Source organism: Homalodisca vitripennis, chromosome 1, assembly GCF_021130785.1.
Source record: "Homalodisca vitripennis isolate AUS2020 chromosome 1, UT_GWSS_2.1, whole genome shotgun sequence".
Taxonomy (NCBI): Eukaryota; Metazoa; Arthropoda; class Insecta; order Hemiptera; family Cicadellidae; genus Homalodisca; species Homalodisca vitripennis.
This window is the reverse complement of record NC_060207.1, coordinates 48,841,050-48,864,494: the sequence shown is the minus strand read 5'-3', so window position 1 is coordinate 48,864,494 and position 23,445 is coordinate 48,841,050. Positions and strand designations below refer to the sequence as shown.

At 32.1% G+C, this 23,445-nt stretch overlaps 1 protein-coding gene across 6 annotated transcripts in view; it reads right to left on the bottom strand.

Moving 5' to 3' along the window:
- The window catches only part of LOC124361122 (serine/threonine-protein kinase WNK1-like), a 163,606-nt gene that overhangs the window by 139,471 nt on the left and 690 nt on the right, over positions 1 to 23,445 (bottom strand). For all 6 annotated transcript variants that reach the window (XM_046815158.1, XM_046815177.1, XM_046815183.1 and 3 more), the window contains exons 2-4: positions 14,380 to 14,825; positions 6,166 to 6,322; positions 3,391 to 3,716 (exon numbers count right to left, since the gene is read on the bottom strand). In XM_046815158.1, the coding sequence (XP_046671114.1) occupies positions 3,391 to 3,716; positions 6,166 to 6,322; positions 14,380 to 14,558 (662 nt within the window). In that variant the 5' untranslated portion in view covers positions 14,559 to 14,825. The remainder of the gene's footprint in view (positions 1 to 3,390; positions 3,717 to 6,165; positions 6,323 to 14,379; positions 14,826 to 23,445) is intronic.

Here is a 23,445-nt window from a genome sequence, read left to right as displayed (position 1 = left end):
TGAATAAAGTTTTTTGAATTGAATTTTTGAACAAAATTATGAAAATCTGATGGATTGTTATTTTACAACAGCTTTTATTCAAAAGCTTGCAATTATGCAAAAAAACGGTCTAGCACTTTTTGCATATGACTTGGAAAAATGTCAGCAGCACTCAAAGGATTCTGATAATTTTGAATACAAAATATTTATGAAATGAACCCTTGTGGTTTTAGTGGCAAAATGGCTTTTACTAAAAAACGTTTCCTGATCTTATTTTTAAGGTTTTTGATTGAAATGTTTACCAATCGTTTATAATTTTGCTTACACACACACACATTTAAAATTTGATTTGTTACCAAATGTTTTAGAAAAAAGGTAAAGAATAAACTTTAAAAGTTACTACAAGGTTATTTCACTTAAATAACCGGCTAGCTGTATTCAATAGGCTCCAAGCTATTGATAAATGTGAGCTTTAAGTTGCTTTCCTTACTCTTTGATCTATTACACATGTATTGTTTGTTTGTACTATCCAGAGGCCACTATTTTTGGTCTAGTTTTCCTTATCGGGAACAAAAATAAATTACAGTATTTAAAAGAATTGAACCTAATTTGAAATTTCCAAGTCGTTTATAATTTTGTTCACACACACGTGTGAATTTCAATGTATCTTTGTTGAATATTTAGCGTTGTTAATGCATAGCACGATTGATTATACAGTAGATACCTCAACTCTTACAGTAAAAAATTAAAATTTCTGTCTGCAAAATATCAACTAATTTATACTTGTAATATAGAATGGACTGTTGCATGAGGACTGCCAGCATCAAACAGTAATGAACAATATATAGATTAAGATGTTCCCACACACACCTTGCATGGTGCAATGGGAAAATACATTGTGAAATTATTATATTTTTTGAATAAAGATGATTGTGAACTGTGAAAACAAACAAACAAACAGACAAACACACACACACACACACACACACAACACACACACACACACACACACACACACACACACACACACACACACACACACACACACAATGGTGGAGCTTTTCATACGCTGTTAAACCCTGTTATTGCATCACAAAGAAATGCTATTAGAACATAATATGGAATAAAACGAATGGACAGAGTGAGTTACTTGTTTTCTGAACAACGTATATTACCTTTTAATCAGATTTATATGTACAGAATTGTAATGTATATACATAAACACCTGGATAATTTTTAGATAAAAGAAAACGTGAGAAGTACCAGATCTGCAAAAAGAATAATGTTAGAAGTTCCAAATATGAAAAAAAGAAAAGAACAGGCACCAGTTTTACTACATTGGGCCAAAAATATTTAATAGTTTTTTTAGAATCTTTTGGAAATGAAGTTTATTTTGAATCTAAACCGAAAGTAAAAATGAAAGCTCGTCAATTTATTACAGATGGCTCTTGATGAATCTCATTGTTGTTACTCGTTATTGGATGTTCATAGATTATTTATTGTTATAGGTGTTCTTCGTTATTGTTACGTAATGGATGATTTATTGATTGTTATTAAGTATAGAATTTATAATTTATTGTTATTGAGTATTATATATAGTTTATTTATTGTTGCTTGTTGTTTTTTAATTGCTGGTTGTTATACACTATTTATAGTATTAAATTGATGAAAGAGTTTATGGGGTAAGGTATTGTGTGATATATGTCAGCTTTGGAATATTGGAAATCTTTAGTGGTTTGTTGTTGCAACCTTGGCACTGTTAGACTTGTTATAGTAGTGTAGTGGAGTGGAGTTAGAATGTATATCTATGTGGTAGTGTAGTAAAGCTTAGCAGGTATATTGTGTATATTAATTGTAGTATGTGTATGTATCAAATCTGTGAGTACAACCAAAATGAACTGGCCAAATATGAGATTTGATTTGTATTGAATAAAAATATATTGTATCCCGCACGCGCTATTGCGCATGGGACGTGTGAAATATTGTAAACAATGTATTTTTTTGAATAAAGCATTTTTGAACTTGAACACACACACACACATACACATATATTTAAAATTTGATTTGTTACCAAATGTTTTAGAAAAAAGGTAAAAAATAAAATTTAAAAGTTAAAGTTTGTATTAAAGAATAAAAACTACATTATGACTAAGGCACTTTTTTCTTAAATCTACACGTAATTCCCTATACAAAATACTTACACCTATGCCTTTTGAAAAGGAGTAATTTTCAAGTAATATCTATTTTTAATCACAATTTGTAAAGTAAATTTTATACTTTGCAGATTATTTCTATATTCTATATGTTTGTATTTCTAATAACGTGTATATCATAGGTACATACAAATCATAATAATTCACATTTTTTGTTACCTGATCGTTATCAAATTGATTAATTGAAATAGCATATTCTAAATCAGCGTCTTGAACAAGCCTATCGACTATAACTGATCTGAATTAATTGTCACTTTTTTTCACTTTAATTACACTCATCCCCACTTACATCCAACAGTAATGAGCCTATTCCTTCCTAATCGCAACCACAAAAACGAAAAATTGTAATACAATAACACAAACATAGATTACATAAACAACAACTTACAGCTAGGCTCCCATGTAACCTGCCTAGTCATGATCATGAACTGTAGACACCCGGTGCCACAGCATCAAGATGTCAGTTGAGAGAATAGTTGATATAAGCAACATCAGTCAGCTAATTTTATTTTATATGCATTATTGTGAAAAAAAAAAACTTACTGACATAACACATTATTTAAAACCTTTGTGAAATACAAACCAGATATTGGGCTGCGCATAGGACAAGTATATTCATATTTCAGTGTGAATAGGTTAATAAAACAGAAATAAATTTTTGTTTTGTGAAGTGAATTATTTTAAGTATTAAACAAGATAAATATTACACGTAGCACTTAGGTTTCTGCACCTAAATAACTAATATTAATTAGTTAATATTTAACTAATTTAAGCGTTCCAGTTCGCACCATGTTAAAATATTTTCAACACAATTAGAGCCTTGAGTTTGAAATTTGTTGACTGGAGATGCCCCTACACAACGAGACTGATATATTTTATTACTTTACTTTAATTTTGTTATCAATGTTTCAAAGTGATGTGAACCAGAAAACATAGATTGATAGTCAAATTAAATCTGTTTTCAACATGAACTGATTTGGATTCACATGATCAGGTTGTACTATAAAAGGAGCAAAGACAAATATATGAAGGATGAATATAAAAAGGAAACACAAGACCATGAGGAAGACCAAAATTTAGGTGGCAAAATCAAACATGAGCATATCCAGCAAAGTCCTGCTGATTAATTTTCAAGTGCGACATAAGTTAGTAATAAATCAACTGAGAAAATGTGAGTCACTGTGAAGGATGAACACACCTGCCATCATGAGACACCCCGATAGCCTTCTCCTCGTCATCGTCCTCCTCAGCAGGCGGCTCCGCCTCAGTGTGCTCCGGCTCGGGCGGGGGCAGTGTGGTGGCAGGGGCAGGAGTAGGGGCAGGAGTAGGGGCGGGGGTAGGGGCGGGGGGCTGTGGCTCCGGCTCTTGGCTGGGGGGAGAGGCGGAGGCTGGGGTACCATTGTGTGCCTTGTCTATGATGCGGCGGCTACGAGGCTCTGTGGCGGTGCGAGGAGCTGTGCCCCCACGCGACAACCTGCGTACAGAGCCGCCGGCTCCGCAGTTGATGACACGTGGTAGGGAAAGCTGTAACAGTAATAATGGCACTTATAACATGTCCTTAAATAATGTTGAAATTTCAAAGAAGTATTTATATTTAAAAGGGATTTATTTATATTATTAAACACGTAAAACATATTAATTGCTTTTCTGGAGTAAATAATTAACTTGAAGATTACTAAAACACTACTATTTGTTCACATTCTAAAAATTCAGTTTGCCTTGTACTTGTCGAGACAACATATAGAGGCTAAAAATAACTTTTGATTGGTTCTCAAACAAAGAAAATATGACTTTTTATTACATACGTTAACCCTTTGCACGCCAACGTCCGTGTGACACGGACGTCGGGTACTCAATCGAAAAACGCCGACGGCCGTGTGACACGGACGTCACGAATTTCTCTTTCTAATTTGTTTTAGTACATCAGATCGGCATGATATTCGATCTAATGATTGTCTATTAGTTGCTTTATACGCTTATAACGATTTAATACTCTATGGAGTCTTTACTTCGGTGGTATTTGTGTTTTATTTCAGCTGTGCGGCAGTTGGATTACTTGTCACAGTCGAGGTTGCGCTGCCGATCGTACTGTTTGTTTACACGTCGTGTTTTACACAGTTCTTTCGTTTTTATAACTGTTTTATTGTTTATTGTTGTTTTATACTTAGTAAAATGAGTAAAAGAAAGCGGGAAAGGTCACCGGCGAGTGAAAATACGTTGTTTAGTGGATTAGTTGTTGCCGTTTTGGAAGACGAACTAAGTGACGAATTTTGTGAATTGTTAGTTGTTGTTAGAGAATTGTTAGTGAATTGTTAGTTTTTGTGATGTTTATAAGTAAAAGACTAACTAATGGTGATTTAGTTTTGTGTGTTTGACATTTTTAGTTCTGAGCATAGTGAATTTACAAATATATATACAGTATAATACTTTACTTGCATCTGACCAAATTTACATATATGTCAACTTCTAGGGAAAACGTCATAATCACAATAGTACATAAGGTAAGCATTTGAAATTGTATAATTAGGTTAAGAATTATATATAATTTAGTGCTGTGTAACTGAAAAGCACCAAATATTTTTTTGAAAATCACTTAAGTGTGCAAAAAAATGTTTTTTACAAATTAAAAAATATTTTTTAGTGTAACTTTTTTTATTACAAACATAAACTAATAATAAAAAATATTAAACCCCATTTTATTTGAAAGAGAATTTATTAAGAAAAAGAACAGTACAAAAATCATTAAGATGTGTTGAAAAATAAAAAACATATGGAGGTTTATACGAAACCTTGCGAAGAGGGTGAAAAATGCCTTGGCGTTTTTGGCTGGTACTTTTAGAAAATGGGCTGGCGTGCAAAGGGTTAATAAAATAATCATAGACTCAAGTAAATTCCGTATGGACTGTGCACTAATATCATAAACATGCACTTGTACGGGTGTAAGCACAACAAGCCCAGTCTGGCAGGAAGCCAATGTCTTGACATTACAGTCTTGCACACCTTCTTGTATTGTCATCTCAAGGTTTCACTTTTGAGTTACTTGGTCAAGGGTAGTTTCAATTGTATTTTTATATTACTCAAACTGACATTGTGAGTACTATTATAGTTCTGTTATTTTATAAGTAATTTAATATTAAAGACGAATAATTACCGAGAAGCTCAGGTAAATGGGAACCAAAATACATTCTACTTCAGTAGTTAAGTTTCATCTAACAATTATACATGTTTTGTTACTGAATCCAAATTTCAGGTTTAATTGAAAACTTCTGCAGCTAACATCCCATAACATTTTTTTTAATATTTTTCAGAAATACTTAGTTTTTTAGCAAATGGAATGAAATGGTTTGTTAGCCCAACCATACATCGAAATAGTGTTCTTCAAGATAAAAGAATACATAACCTTTTCCAGAAGCAGTGTTAGAAAATCATCAGATAGTACTTTTAACCCAAAAGAATTAATGTTATAACACCACTTGATAAAACCTTCACTGAAAGCAACACGTGCTCATATGTATTGCTCCAATATTGCAACCAAAGCAACTAGACCACATTAAAATTACTTCACTGTCTTAATGCGAGGATGATTAAATTTTGTATTTTTCTATTATTAGATTTACTTTATACTAAAAGGTTTGGATATTATACACGCAACAAGTTTGTTTAAGGTGCTCTATCAACACAATGGCATTTTAACTGATACCACTAAGAGTTTTTAAGGACAAGGGTCCAAACTTATTTGCAAGTTTCAATGACTTCCCAGGAATCTAACACAAGACCCCTCAGTTAGACCGTCACATTCTTACCCCTATATTACAGTGATTTAAGAAATAGTAATCATTATTAAATTCTCTAAGATAACTTATAATCTAGTATACTGTTTGATAAAACATTTTATCTAGCCTATGCCCCTTTAATGGCAGTAAATGTGATGTATTATGTCTAAAGACTGGCAAGGGGTGAAATGGCTGAATACCTTCCGTTCGTTGTTATTGGTCTGTCCGAGGCCAGAATTGCTAGAGCCCGTGGTGCGCACTGGGCGGAGCTTGCTGCGACAGTCGCCTCCCGCTGCTTGTGGTAGCTGTCTGCCGCCGGTACTGGTACTTGTGCTTACGTTCCCGTTGCTTTCAAATCTTGAAATAAAAATTCTCATTACAATTTGTACAAAAATTTAATTTATTTATTTTATTAAGTTGACAACTTTTTTAAATATCACAAATATGATTTTACAATAATTAAGAAAATGTTATTTACATAATATATAACCTAGGAATGACATATAACACCAAAGTTTCTTGATGTTCTCACATTTAGCAGCCAGGATGAGCTTGGGTAGCACATCACCAAGATAAGTTTGACAACATGAAATTTAAGGAATAATAGTAACTGAAACCATAGATGAAGTAGCACATTTTTTCAAAATATAACCACCAATATAAACCATTAGATTCATAATGGAAACTTGCAGATTGTATTGTGTTGAGATAAAACTATATGTACATTTTAAACACTATCAGTTAAATTTAATCATAATTAGGCCAAGTAAGTAATTCTTTACTGAATTGAAAAGATCTACAATTAAATTTTAAGATACTAAATTAATGGTACATACGAATACAAATGGATTACAAAGTATCTATGAGAGTGTAATGTCACACATTAGAGCACCAAGTTCAATGTAGAGTATCATGAGCAGCCCAGTGAAAAATAACAGGTGACTGATTCAATTTACAATAACTTTTCATGAAATTGAATAGAAAATTATAATGATAAGTAAAGTCTACTTTATTCAGGTATTGATTAGGTTTTATAATAAGATGACCCTATTTGTAAGGACACTATCATTATAAATATTATGAACAAAAAGATTGTATTGACTGAATTTTCAAAAAGGATTTTTTTATGGTTATAGAAAGCCTAAGTATGAGTGAAATTCTTCTGATAATTTTTTAAACCTTAATTTAGCTTACTTGTTGTAATTTAATATACATTTAGTGGTTGTAGGTTTTAGTATTTTATGATGTAAACTTGAACTCAAGATTATACAAACGGTAATACTTCTGTTTTTGCTGCTATGCAAATTCATGTAATTCTTTATGCAAACAAACTATTTTTCTTCAGTACTCTATAGTCTAAGAGAAAAGCAAGGTCTCTGCCAACTTATTAGCTTTATCAATTTAGCATTATATCAGTTTGTAAGATTGTAACATAGATCAGTTCACTTTTTTGGACCAATTAATTACCATACAATTTTGTATACAAGTTCTTTTAACATAAATATATATGACAATTTTTCAATGTAGGTTTTGTTTTAGAGTTTAGCCACACAAAATACTAATGCAAAGTGATTGGGAATAAAATTATTAAGATTGATCATAACATTAATTTACATTTACAATAATTACAATAGCGTGTTTATCAATAGCGTTATCTTTTTTATAATCAAAATTATACAAAGAGTCAATTAGGCTAAAATAAAATTTGTGTTAATGTTTTAAAAGAAAGGGATGAGATAAGAATGTATTTCATCACTCACAGCAGTGCTCAGTTTTCCCTCGCTTGTAAAACATGACTGCATACAGTAAACACTCAGCCATAGTGATGAAAACTGCTAGGCTTATCACTGACATAGACACAACATTCTACAATATAGGTATTGCTAGTCTGCCTAGACTGGCATAGAACAGAGAATAATAAAACAAACAAGTAGTGTAGAACATAGAACATAGTGAAGACTGCTACTTGCCTTAATAAGGATTATTTCTTTTAAATACAGTACTCTGAACATTGCACTTTTTATTGCAATGAGAAATATCAACATGCTAAATAAATATAAGTTTACACACTTGTGGTAATCATATTTTATGTTTTTAATTAGATACAATATTATTTTAACTAATATTTATTTATCTTCTAAAATAATGTAGGTCAAAAACAGAGCAAAAACCTGACAAATTTAATGAGCCAGATTAAAAAGTTGAGTTGCACTCCCCTGAAACGTCCTTCATTACACCTAACTGTAGTGAATTAAACAACATAGATACATGAGAAATAAGACAAACAATGCACACAATGAACTATTACACACATTTATAGAATGTTATAAAATGATTCATAGATTGAAACTCGTACATGTTGGCCATGGACATTATAATTTTTATGATTGTTATGGCTACAATGAGATTATTAAGTTAAAATCCTAAATAATGTCTCCATACAAACAAAACATTGCTATGTAGGCATTTTTATAGCAAAGTTAAAAGTAGTCACCCATTCTCAATGTAAATAAAATGACTCCCAAAAGTAATTTGGTGTGTTGATATAAGTACAAATTTTATAAATCTATCCTAATATAATTCAATTAATTCCCAACCAAATAAGATATTTTTTGAATTGATCAAAAATACAATTTGAGGTTTCACTTAATAAACATCAACACAATAATATTTTACTTTATTTGTTTTAAAGCCAATTATCTTTTTAGCTTTATTCTGCTCTTCTCCATGGACTACAGGCCTGGGAAATTATCTTAAACAGAATAAGGAGAAGAGCCTATATTATGAGATACAAAGTAATGATAAAATATGCTATTTGGTTTCAGACAGTTTGGCCACTCTGGTCCTACCAACCTGTGAGACCTACTTACTTTTAATACTATTTGTTTCACTTCAACTGATTAGGCTAGCAGATCTATATTTAATGTGCCCTCTGGTTTCAGTTTGGCCACTGGTCCTACCAACCTGTAAGACCTAGTTACTTTAATACTATTTGTTTCACTTCAACTGATTAGGCTAGCAGATCTATATTAAATGTGCCCTATGGTTTCAGTTTGGCCACTGGTTCTACCAAACTATAAGACCTACTTACTTTAATACTATTTGTTTCACTTCAACTGATTAGCCTAGCAGATCTATATTAAATGTGCCCTATGGTTTCAGTTTGGCCACTGGTTCTACCAAACTGTAAGACCTACTTACTTTAATACTATTTGTTTCACTTCAACTGATTAGTCTAGCAGATCTGTATGTATATAACTTGTCTTTTTACTCCTCATTAATAATACAGACCCTTACAAAATCTCTTAAATACCTGTATTTTTACTAAATGCTTACTTTTCCTTAAATATATTTTCTCAAAACTACTCATGCTTTCTTTGCAATCTATTGCTTTTGGCACTGAAACATAACTTCCTATTTTTATATAAACTGATATACATATGCAACATTTTTATTAATAAATGAAATAAAAATTAAGAAACACTGATCAAACAAAACAGAGGTCATACAACTAAGAATTATAAAATACTATAAAATCTATGTAAATCCTTTTGAAGGCTAAACTAGTAAACAACAATTTAGAGTAGCTTACACTACACACAGTCACACCAATAACCAGTCAGTAACAAGCAAGCTTGTTAAAATGTCACTATTTCAGCAAGAAGCATATTAACACAAGTAATAAATATGTGAGTAAGCAACAACTGATACAAGTTAAAATTAGATACGTAAGTTTTGTTAAACACATCAGATCTCTGATTACCAGCAATTTAATTTCATCTGCACTAAATAAAAAATATTCTCAAGTACAATTCAAAATGTGAGGTGATCAGATAGATCTATGAACAGTTTGATAATCAGCATTTAACCTGGTCTGTTTGATGTCAGTAAACTGACACAAGGAAAACTACGTTTTCCGCTGTCGTTTAAACCACAACCTCTTCTCCATGTCATTCCTCTCTCCCACACCTCACTATCCAGAGAATGCTCACATGACACATTATAACAGTCCACAACTATTATTACTTACAAAAAAAAAAAAAAAAAAAAACAGATAGTTTAATTTAAAATGTAGAAAAGACTCAACAAAAATATGAAATTAAAATTTTATTATCATTACTAATATTGTTTTATTTTATTACTAAATTAAATTCATACTCAAATAACGCAAAAGTAACATCTGATTGAAGAAAGATACGGTACTAAAAGCATGCTTTAATATACTTTACAAGTATTAGTATTTGAATGTGTTTAGGTAAAAAAGGTAACATATAAGTATGTGAGTTTTGAATTTTTATACTATAATATTACATTCTATGTAGCGTGGAAAACTGACTCTTCAGTGTTGCAAATTTTGTGACAGCCATGTATGTGGTTCTGGTACCATTGTACTATGGTATTAAGCCAATCAATCATTATTACTCAGATTTTTATACACACAGTACATTGAGAATTGTCTTGTTTTTGTTGTTAAATATAATAATTGCATGCTATTATATATTGTTATAGCATTCATCATATAAAATAATACATGCTAGGAAACTTTCTAGTACGAATGTTGTACACAGCACCATTGTACTGTATAGTGTTAAATGTTAACTGGCAATAACGGAAAAGTGGAAGGTCCAAGGATGAGATGGAACAGGACCTTCAGACATCAATCACCTCATAGTAATGGTGATGTTGGCAGGTGATCAGTTGTTGTTATAATATAAACAATACCAAAGTCAAAACAGTATCTAGTTACAGAAATAGATTTCATTCTAATACAGCTCTGTAACTGTGTTGTTGAGAACTATTCTGGTCCAATAATCACATTTTGGTCCCTTCACCACTCAAACGCACAGGTTATTGCTTCATTTCAGCCAACTGCATTACAGCCCAGTTAACTGTGTTGTTGAGAACTATTCTGGTCCAATAATCACATTTTGGTCCCTTCACCACTCAAACGTACAGGTTATTGCTTCAGTTCAGCCAACTGCATTACAGCCCAGTTAACTGTGTTGTTGAGAACTATTCTGGTCCAATAATCACATTTTGGTCCCTTCACCACTCAAACGCACAGGTTATTGCTTCATTTCAGCCAACTGCATTACAGCCCAGTTAACTGTGTTGTTGAGAACTATTCTGGTCCAATAATCACATTTTGGTCCCTTCACCACTCAAACGCACAGGTTATTGCTTCAGTTCAGCCAACTGTATTACAGCCCAGTTAACTGTGTTGTTGAGAACTATTCTGGTCCAATAATCACATTTTGGTCCCTTCACCACTCAAACGCACAGGTTATTGCTTCAGTTCAGCCAACTGCATTACAGCCCAGTTAACTGTGTTGTTGAGAACTATTCTGGTCCAATAATCACATTTTGGTCCCTTCACCACTCAAACGCACAGGTTATTGCTTCAGTTCAGCCAACTGCATTACAGCCCAGTTAACTGTGTTGTTGAGAACTATTCTGGTCCAGTAATCACATTTTGGTCCCTTCACCACTCAAACGCACAGGTTATTGCTTCAGTTCAGCCAACTGCATTACAGCCCAGTTAACTGTGTTGTTGAGAACTATTCTGGTCCAGTAATCACATTCTGCTCTGTTCACCAATAAATTGCATAAGTTACTCATACAGTTTAGTCAGTAGTGTAATAACACACATTCTTTTGACTTTTATTCTATTCTCCAAGAATATGTTCAATAAAGAATCTGAATCTGAGTAAACTTTAATACAGACCAGGTAACTGTTGTTACAATCTATTCTGGTCTAGTAATCACATTTCGCTATGCTCACCACAAACAGGCACAAGACATTGCTACAGTTTTGTCAACTCTAATGCAGACAAGTTTATTATGTTGTGTCAAACCAATCTTGTCCAGTAATCAGTTTTTGTTTTGAGCACCACTATTAGGCATAAGTTACTACCAGACATTTCTCAACTATTATGTACTTTCAGTCAAAGCATTTTATTATATGCATTTTAATTTAAGAGTAGATAATGTAGTTCTTGGAATTCCAAATAAACTATAATTACAATGTGTATATTTCACCCTGCAAAACATTTAAGATATGAAACTGATTTTAACAATTGTTATATACTTAATAACATATTGAAAATTAAAAGCTAAGGGTAAAAATAAATATTTTCCATATCAAAGTACATGTCTTTACTAGTAGAATACAATGCTATAATCCCAACTTTAAAAGATTTACCCAAATCAAAATGGCAGTTTTTTGAAATTTCAAAACATTCTTAGTATCAGCCTTTTTATTTTTATATTATTAGTTAAGAGCAAGTACAACAGTAACAGAAACAATTTTTCAAACACCAAATTGAAGGATTTTGTTAGTTAAACACAATTTAGGATCATTTATTAATTCTTAAGACACAGGAAGTCAGGTCATGTTAGCTAAGAGATAACCAATGTCTCAGTCCTGCAGAGATCAGGACAAACGTTTTGAGATACGTTTATAAACATTTTTAATGCAGGGAAAAATTAAACTTTGAGTTTACTTAAATACTCTGTACATATTAACCCTCAGACTTCCATCCAACAGATATCCGTGTTTAGTTTCGTTCCTTAAACACCAATTAACGGATATTCATTGATTTGGACTGCAGGCCCGCTTAATTTCATTTATTATAATAAATAAACAATCTAGTATCAACGTGATTCATATACCACTGGAAAGGTAAACAGTTACCGAACACAGCACTTACTTTTTATTGTTCATTATATTATACTGTTAATTGTGAACAAAATTATACTAAATACAGTTAGGTTTGCAGTAAAAAAAAAAAAACTATTTTATACAGATCTTAGAAAGAAAGCTTGGAATCCTGGCAAAAACTGCTTGGCGTTTTAGGACAAATACAAAGGGGAGTTGGAGGGTTAATGCAAAATGAATAAACCAATTTTAACTATGAATTTTGGTGACAAATTACATATTTTTATTTGAAAGGGTATAAAAATATCGGTCAAAACAGAATCTATTATAGAAAACAATCAATTACAGCATAGTTATTAATTTTTAAATAATGACATCATCAATATTGATGACAAAATCAATCTGTTATTACTGTTCATTCAAATTAAAATATCATGACTAGCACATCTGAAAAACTAAAATATTTAATTAACCATGTAACAAAAGTGAAATTATAACAGGATATAAATTGTGTTTCAGTTTTTGTAACAATGCATCTCACAAGAAAACTTTTTTGGCTGTTACATAAAAATACTTAATGTTTAACAAAAACTTCGATTTTAAAAACAAGCCTTGATTCATTAAAGTTATATTTGGTCAAAACATTTAAAATTCAGATATTCTAAAACTATTTCTTATTTAGTGCACCAATCCCCCAAAAGTGTTTGAATATATTGGATAACAGATAATAATGTTGGAAAAATTACCATGGAGATTAGCGAACTAAATACATGAAAGAAAAATTATTTACTGTTGTGAGGAGGATAGATTGCAAAATGTTTTTAGGAACCAAGCTGTTGTGTGGTGTCATGAGAATTGAGTCTTCTTTTATACCAACTACCTCTTTCTTCAAGCACATGGTATATCTGTTTGCTCATGTCATAAGTAGTAATCTACAGATGGTCAATACATGTAACTTATTAAGTAGTAGTTTATTCAAGCAGATGAGTAAAACATGCATGGTAATAGCCCATAGACCAGATGGTCAATACATGTGTAATAGCCAATTCGACCAGCTACTGTTTTATGACAGTCATAAAGCCTACTAAAATAAAAATGAACTGGAAATATAATTTTAAATACCAACTATGAAGGAATTTGAGATGATAGTAAAATCAGTAGATACGGAGGTATAAATATGGATTTTTAAAGAAATCAAACGTACATTCTGTTATTTTAAAAATAAGAAAAACAAGAAATATTTTAATTAAACATGTTGGGGCGGTGATATAGTTTAATATCCCCTCTGCCTTTATCTCTGCTTTAACGTGCTGACTGCAGCAGACGGCCAGAATGTTCGCTGTCTTATGAGAATACTTATCTTCACTTAGTATAGGGTTATAAAATTTAAGACCTTTTCACTGAAATTTCCAGTTCTATCTTGATATTCCTAATATTAAATATTCAAGAATATTATTTTAACTCTATGGCTTTATTATCTTTATTTGAAGGCCAAACAGTTACTATTAACAAATTTTGTTGAGGTACTGTAGTGTCATGTTGTTAGATATGACTGAAAGTAAGCGTTAAAAATCAACATCCGCTCCAATAATATATGAGCACATTTTATTTTAAACTAGCATAATATATTTCTCACAAGAGGTTAACAGCTAATTATAGACAGGTCATTAGAATGGCTACTTATTAAAGGGATCTCTGGCGGTAGGTAACAAAGAAGCTTATACAGTATATAATTAGTTTGATCACTCAGGCCTACCTGTGATTCAGAACATCCCTGGGAAGTCTGCAGCGTGCAAAACTGTTCCTAGTGTTAATTGCCGGCAAAGTAAGTCCCCCCAACACCACACTGCGGCACTCACTCACACTCGGCTCACCCGCGGTTAAATTGTTATTGTTATTGACACCTCTGCGATAAGTACGATGACCACTAGTCATCGCACGTGTAGCCTATCTCATGTTATGGTCTAGGCCTACAGTATACAACACACCACTCACTAACACTACCACATTCTCTATTACATCAAAAATACCAATGTTAATCTTAAAAAAGAAGAGAAAATTTTGCGAAACTAAGCTGCATTTTCAGAAGTTTTAATGTATATTTACCGTTACCGTTTTCTATTTAAGAAACTAAAAAGATAAATCCCAATGGTGAATTCCTTTGGTAGCTTGATTTGTCGGTACAAACTGCTTCAAGACCATCTGCAAAAATTAAACAAATTTACAACATTCAGCAAAATAAAGACAAGATCTTATTAATTATATACAAAATAATGTTTTTAATTAATCCCTTTTTAGAAAAAATTTTAAATTCATGCAAGGAATAACAATGAACAATGTGCAGGAACAATATATATATATATATATATATATATATATATATATATATTTCTGTTTAAAGTTATTAAATTGATAAACCAGTAACATAGTACCCTTTAAACATATTTTTTTATTTACCGACATGTATTTGCCATGATCAGGGTAGCTAACCTAAAGTAATTATAAACAAATAAATGACAATTTATATGGATGACGTGTTAATTTTATATAAATAATCTAAACTATCAGTCTCTCGTAGCTGTCTTTAAAATTTGATGATTATATTTTTAATTTGGAAATTTGTTTGTACATTTTTGGTAGTAATTTACATTGCATTTAACATATTCGGATCTGCCTTGATTGATATATATGTATAATTCATCTTCTGAATGTAACTGTTTCACCCTTTTCTCAATATCAGTAATGTTAGGTCATCTATACTTGTATGATTATGATTATTGCAGACTCTTGGAGCAATTGGGAAAATGTTAAGCTAGTAGTAAGTAAAACATCACTTTTCCAATATAATTTATTTTTTGGATTAGGCCTTGAATAAATATTATTGGAACAGTGTTATTTTACTAACTACTAGTTTTATAATTATGATTGGTTTACAAAAGATATTCTGCAAAATTTGATTTCATGTTTGTTCTTTTATTTGATTTTAACTCTTTGAATACCAAATTCTTTTGTAGGCATTTTGCCCTAGTGTCAAATTACAGAATACTTTTATAATTTATATGAATAGCTGATTTAACGAATTAAAAATGGTTTAATGTTCTGTTGGGGGATTTTTTAACGATTTATAGTTTACATTATATGTAGCAGAGTACGTAAGATAACAATAAACATTTTTATAAAACATATTTTTTACCAAATTATACATGAACAAAAAATTATGTGAAAAGTAGATAAGTACAAATGGTGAAAAATAGTAAAAATCAGCTTTTTATAGTTTTTTTTTTTTTTTCAAAAACCTTCATAGTATGGTAAACCAAAAACAAACTTCTGAGTGTAATGCCGGATTATTAGTACATGTCTATCAAAATTATGTGAAAAGTAGATAAGTACAAATGGTGAAAAATAGTAAAAATCAGCTTTTTATAGTTTTTTTTTTTTTTCAAAAACCTTCATAGTATGGTAAACCAAAAACAAACTTCTGAGTGTAATGCCGGATTATTAGTACATGTCTATCAGCTTCTTGTTTTGTTTTTGTGTCTCTTTGTACAGCATATATTAATAATTAGACCAAAGAAATCTAGTGAAATCACCAAACCTACAGTGCAAAGCACCTATACTCGCCATGAGCACTTCAAGAAGTGCAGCTGACACAGTACAAAACAAAGGAACAGCTCTTTGTTTGAAGGTTATTTTTGACGATGGAAGGATTGTGAAGGAAAACAGGATTTTTCCGGACATTTGCCATCGTTAAGTGAAACAAGAAAACAGTAACACTACGTTTCGAGATCTGCAATCTGATCTCTTCTTCAGGTAAAGAACTAAACCTAATACATAATTACAAACTAGGTTAAAATAAACAAATCTTACTAAAGCGTTGTGGCACGCCTAAGTCTGGAATCACAACCTACATGTTGTATGTCAACTTCACTAACACTAAAGACATGCACTTAATACAAAACTATACAAAACACTAATCATTAAAACTAAACTACGGAATACAGGTCACAATACGTCTTCACTCGTCTACTAACCATCTACGACTGACCAGTGGGGACTAGCAATGGTACTCGTGACGGCTGGCTAAAACAAGATGGCGGAAATACAAGGGAAGGGGAACAGGAATGGGCCCTTTCGTTATTATTGGTTCATGCGAGATGAACTTCTTAAAACCATATTGTGACTCCGCAGTGGTTTATTACAAATATCCGATCCGTTTGATACTTTTGGTTTTCTCTTTAGTTCATTTTTTAGAATTGGCAACCCAAAGCGGCCTAATCTCGACTGATGGTTGACTGATTGGTTGGTCTGCCAATTTAATGTATGTTGCCTCAATTAATTTCCTTTTGAAGAAATGTGGTTCCGATGTATTATGTGGGCTTCATCCCAATTCATATGATGGTCTTCGGACCAACAATGGTGTGCAATTTTTGACTTTTCTGTGAAACCCTTTCTCGTGTTTTCTTTGTGTTCTTTTATCCTTATGTTTAGTGGTCTTTTTGTCTCGCCTATGTATTCCCTATTGCAGCTACATTTTATACTGTAAACACAGTTTTTGGAATCCTGTGTGCCATTTTTTGGTTTTGTTTTTTACGAGACTTTGTCTAAGAGTGTTGTGTGTTTTAAACGCGGTTCTAATGTTGTACTTTCTACCTACTCTTCTAATTTTCTCCACGATAATCCCGGCACATAAGGGATTGACATAAACGCAAATTTATCAACAATTCTGTTTTTCTGACTCAGGAATGATTCTTCTGGTTCGTTTCGTTTGCACTTATTAATTACTAATTGAGGGTATCCATTGCTTCTGAGATCCGATTCAATTTTCTTAATTCTTCTTTTAGTCCATCTTTATCTGAGCACAAGCTCTTTGCTCTATCAAACAACGAGTAGGCTACTCCTTCTTTGACAGATTTTTGATGGTTGGATTGATAATTTAAATATTTTCCTGTGTGTGTTATCTTTCGAAAAACAGTTGTCTTAAGGACATCCCTATCTCTTAATACACACACATCCAAAAAGGGAAGCTTGTTTTTGGACTTCCACTTCCATTGTGAGGCGGATGGAAGGAGAAATACTATTAATGTGATTCAAAAAAAATTATTTATTGAAGCAATGGATACCCTCAATTAGTAATTAATAAGTGCAAACGAAACCAGAAGAATCATTCCTGAGTCAGAAAAACAGAATTGTGATAAATTTGCGTTTATGTCAATCCCTTATGTGCCGGGATTATCGGAGAAAATTAGAAGAGTAGGTAGAAAGTACAACATTAGAACCGCGTTTAAAACACACAACACTCTTAGACAAAGTCTCGTAAAACACAAAACCAAAAATGGCACACAGGATTCCAAAAACTGTGTTTACAGTATAAAATGTAGCTGCAATAGGGAAATACATAGGCGAGACAAAAAGACCACTAAACCATAAGGATAAAAGAACACAAAGAAAACACGAGAAAGGGTTTCACAGAAAAAGTCAAAAATTGCACACCATTGTTGGTCCGAAAAGACCAAGACCATCATAGAATTGGGATGATGAAGCCCACATAATACATCGGGAACCACATTTCTTCAAAAGGAAATTAATTGAGGCAACATACATTAAATTGGCAGACCAACCAATCAGTCAACCATCAGTCGAGATTAGGCCCGCTTTGGTTGCCAATTCTAAAAAATGAACTAAAGAGAAAACCAAAAGTATCAAACGGATCGGATATTTGTAATAAAACTGACCACTGCGGAGTCACAATATGGTTTTAAGAAGTTCATCTCGCATGAACCAATAATAACGAAAGGGCCCATTCCTGTTCCCCTTCCCTTGTATTTCCGCCATCTTGTTTTAGCCAGCCGTCACGAGTACCATTGGCTAGTCCCTCTGGTCAGTCGTAGAATGGTTAGTAGACGAGTGAAGACGTATTGTGACCTGTATTCCGTAGTTTAGTTTTAATGATTAGTGTTTTTGTATAGTTTTGTATTAAGTGCATGTCTTTAGTGTTTAGTGAAGGTTGACATACAACATGTAGGTTGTGATTCCAGACTTAGGCGTGCCACAACGCTTTAGTAAGATTTGTTTATTTTAACCTAGTTTGTAATTATGTATTAGGTTAGTTCTTTACCTGAAGAAGAGATCAGATTGCAGATCTCGATAACGTAGTGTTACTGTTTTCTTGTTTCACTTAACGATGGCAAATGTCCGGAAAAAAAATCCTGTTTCCTTCAAAGGAACAGATGTTGTTGTCACTAGTCTATTGATGTTCAGTTTGCATATTAGCAGACAGCGGCGGCAGATGGTAAAATTCTTGCCCTGCCATCTAGCAGCAAATTTGACAACTAATATGGCCCCCCATATTTTGAATCATAGTTTGCGGTTTAACTCGCTTTTGAAATTATACGAATTTTAATGCTTCCAAACTAACTTGTTTATGATTTTCAAAGGGTTAAAGTTGGTAACTTACGTGTTCTTAGTAGGTTAATTTAAAATGTCTACTTGTCTGTCCAATATCTGCAATTAATTAGGTGACTCCAGAATTGGTATATGAATCTATTTGTTTTCTTGATTTTTTAGAGGTTAATGTTTGAATGATGGTTTAATACCGAAACACATCTGAAATAAAATAAATTTTTTTTTAAAGGGTTTTAGTTGACCATTTATTATTCCAATATAAAGATATATTCCTGTAATGAGGAGTTAATATATATACTATGCCATACCTCTACATTTTGGAAACAACATTTTTTTGTATGAGTAAATGTGCCTTATCCAAAGGCTGAGACGGAACACATGTATGAGACACATGGGAGAGCTACTACCGAACTGGGAGACACAGAATAGTGGCATATGAAAGCCTACCCTGGCAGGCGGGTGTTCACTTCCTGAAAAGACTGCCCAATTCAATTACAGATGCTCCAACACCTAAAGCGTTAAAGACTCATCTTAAACACTTGGTGTCACAAGCATTCTATAATGTACATGAGTTTTTGGCATTCGACTGGGACACCCACTTAGAAGACACTCCGCTGTACTAACTGGATTGCATTAGCGATGAATAAAAGAGGCGTAATTGTAAAAGTGTATGTGTAAGTGTGTATTGTTGTATGAATGTCCAAAATTTTAAAAACACATGATGTTTGCCATACAATGTAAATATTGTCACTGCAATAAAAAAGATTTGATTTGATCTTTTGGAGTTTCAAGAAGTCATCTATACAATGAGATTCTACACCGCAACGGTTACTCTTGATAATGATTCTGTTGGCCATATTCCCTGTTTGCAGACTTCGACTGGGACACCCAATTAGAAGACACTCCGCTGTACTAACTGGATTGCATTAGCGATGAATAAAAGAGGCGTAATTGTAAAATTGTATGTGTGAGTGTGTATTGTTGTATGAATGTCCAAAATTTTAAAAACACATGATGTTTGCCATACAATGTAAATATTGTCACTGCAATAAAAAAGATTTGATTTGATCTTTTGGAGTTTCAAGAAGTCATCTATACAATGAGATTCTACACCGCAACGGTTACTCTTGATAATGATTCTGTTGGCTATATTCTCTGTTTGCAGACTTCTTCTCCTCTCTTTGGACTGCTCTATTGGAAGACCCCAATCCTTAGTATTTAAATTCCATTGCCTCTTTCTCATTTGAAGAAGAAAAGGTGGTTAAAGAACTTGGTTTATCCAAGGGGTGTGGGTCTTTGAGAGGTAATTTATTTCCTTATTCCTAGAAAAAGAGCTATTTCAACTTCATAAGTCTGGTTCAGGAAGTCATCACTAATTACTGCCCTATTACCATTCAACTAAAACTATAGTAGATGAGCACCTAGTTGAATAAATAATGATATTTGCTTGAAATTAAAGTACAATAATAAATGTTGCAGTAGATTTACAGGTCTTTTATTGCAGTAAAATTCAGACTGATTGATAATTAAATCAGGCTGGATTATACTGATATCAAAGATCTGTAAAACTGCTGCAACATATATTCTTTCATGTTCATTTCAATGAAATGTCATGTGGTACAAAAAAATTATAAAAAGTAAAACACTGCCAAAAAGTTAGTTTGACCTGAACTGGTTTGCGTATCACACATGTTAAACATTGAGGATGTATTTATTGATGTACAGGTAGACACAGGATGTATTTATTTATACAGGACAGGTAGCAGCAATTAAATTGAACACAAACACATGACTTTGGTAAATTTTCTAAAAATAATTCATAAAAGAGACAGCAATAATTTTTTTATTACTGTCTTTACAGTAACATTTCCATTTAATATACTAAGCATTAGCAATGTTACCTAAAATGATCTGAAACTACTTTTTACAATTTCTTAAAATAGTAGGCATATAATTTCATTTCAAGAAAAAATTTTAAGTGGATTACTAACCAATATTGCACAATAATTATTATTAGTGTTGTAATTTTAGGTTATTTCTTAATTAGCCCATCAAAATTGGGGGCTGGGAGGAATCAGTGTTTCTGGGTGAGGAAACACTGAATAACAAACTAAGGAGGGGTAGGTGTAAGAGGGGTGATAACAGGGTTGTTAATCTTCACGTTGAGAATTTGAATGAAAAGATTATTGTATCAACACAATGTAATTTAAGAGTTTTTTTTTTGTACTTTTTCATATTTTTGATAATTTTGGCCACAGTTTCTCTACCTCCATGGTGAAGATTATTCATCGATTTTCCTCTGTTATTTTGGTCAGATTAGCTATTGTGCAACTTCTATGGGCATCTTGTTGTTGCTTTTCCTGATTGGTTTGATTTGGTTGTGTAGCCATTTACAAATATAGTCATTGTTTATTTCATTTTCAGTGCTAGTGAGTGGTGTTTTTCTGCATATTCAATGTGAAAGTTAGTGTAGTCAGTGCACTTTAACGTATACTACTTATTACTGTGACAGAATGGACAGAAAAGATATTTTATTATTTTATTTTACTTCATAATGCAAATTTAAATGGTTTGTGCACTTCTACATTAGTGGTCACTACCAGCGATTGCCTTGCTACGTAGAATAATCTGGGGGTAGGGTAAGATAAGCGGACCCGGTTTTTTATATCGAAATTGGCAAACAATATTACTTAATCATAACCATCGATATAATCTATCGATACTGATTAATTATTTTGAATAATAAACTTAAATAATCTATATCAACAGCTGTAAACACTTTCAAATAATACACGTAAGGTAATATTTCAATTTTACATACTAACATTTGATTATTAAAAATAGCAGTCAATTTTAGAAAACTACTTTGCTTTGAAATAAGATGTGTTTTTCGTGGCTTAAACATGTTGTATTCGTACCGAAAAACCCATTATGTGAAATTTGTGGGAAAGAAACAACTGTAACTTTGAGAGTAGCAAACATAGTCGTCTTCAGTTTTCCTAATTTTGGTTATAATAATTTGTTTGACCACTGTAAATATTAAATTCATATTTTAATTTAAAACATATGATTGTTATTGAGGACTATAGATACTTTTATATCGATTGATAGTCTAGGATTTGAGATGCGAATGTTAGGTATCGATGGTTACATTCTTTGATATAAAAACCCAGGTCCGCTTATCGTACCCTACCCTAATCTGGTTAGGTAAGTTTGTAATATTTTTTGTTTTCAAGAATTAGTGATCAGGTGATCAGCCTTTTGGAATTAAATTTTACTGATTTGTACTATCCTGAGGGATGATTTTTATTTGTTATCATTAGGTTTCCATATTATATCTACATATTACCATACATGCATCCTGGTGTGCTAATGGCTGCAGGCATTATTGTTAGCCAATTAACTACTAGTGCCTGAGATGAGATAAAAAATCAATATCAGCGATTCCAAAATTTAATTGTTTTCTTTGTTTTTAATTTAATTTTAATGCATTTTTGTTTGAAAAATTATAAACGTTTACTTTAGCAACTTCACATTATTTGTAGCAAGTCATGAGCACAAGAAGTCAAGAGCACTATCCACCTTGCACTAGTATATTTCGTACTTATGACTTGCATTCTTTGCAGTGACAACACCTGGGTTCATTTTCTCCTTCTGTCTGGGCTCCAAGTCAGTTTTCGGGTATGTTTAAGTTTTTAAACTTTTAAAAATAAAATCATATTTGTAACAATATTTTTTAAAGTTTATTTACACACAAAACATTATAAAGGCATATTATAAAGACAATTTTATTGAAGATGTAAAATATTTTTGGTGATTCCATGAGACAATAGACAAGAACGGGCCTCTTGACGGACGAAAATAAACAAACAATGCAAGCCACTGGCTATTGCTTTGTAAAGAAAACCATTTAGTTTACTATTTTACTATCTGTTATCTCAAAACCTCTGTATACGTATGGTTACTGACAGGTATGGTTGTCTGGAACAGATCACTTTTTGCAAGTAGTTGGGGATAATTACCCATGACAGAGCATCCACTACAAGACTTCAGTAAAAATATCCTAGCCTAACTCTAAATTGTTTTGATTCCATTATAATTTTGTTTGAGTTTATGATGTTAATTTAATTCTTTCATTTTCACATCTTTATTTATTTAGTGTTTAAGAAACATTGTTAAGTAAACATCAATAGTTATATTAGTCAATACAGGCTATTAAATATAAATAATGTATTAAGTAATAAAAACTGGGGCCACATAAGTTATAGTAATACTCCATCTACTCTACCCATAATAATTCCATAATAGTTCTATAATCAAATTTTGACAATCACTCATATGAAAATCATTGTAATATATATGTTAGTATGACACAAATAACTATATTAATTGTGTTGAACAACTATAAATTTCCCAACCA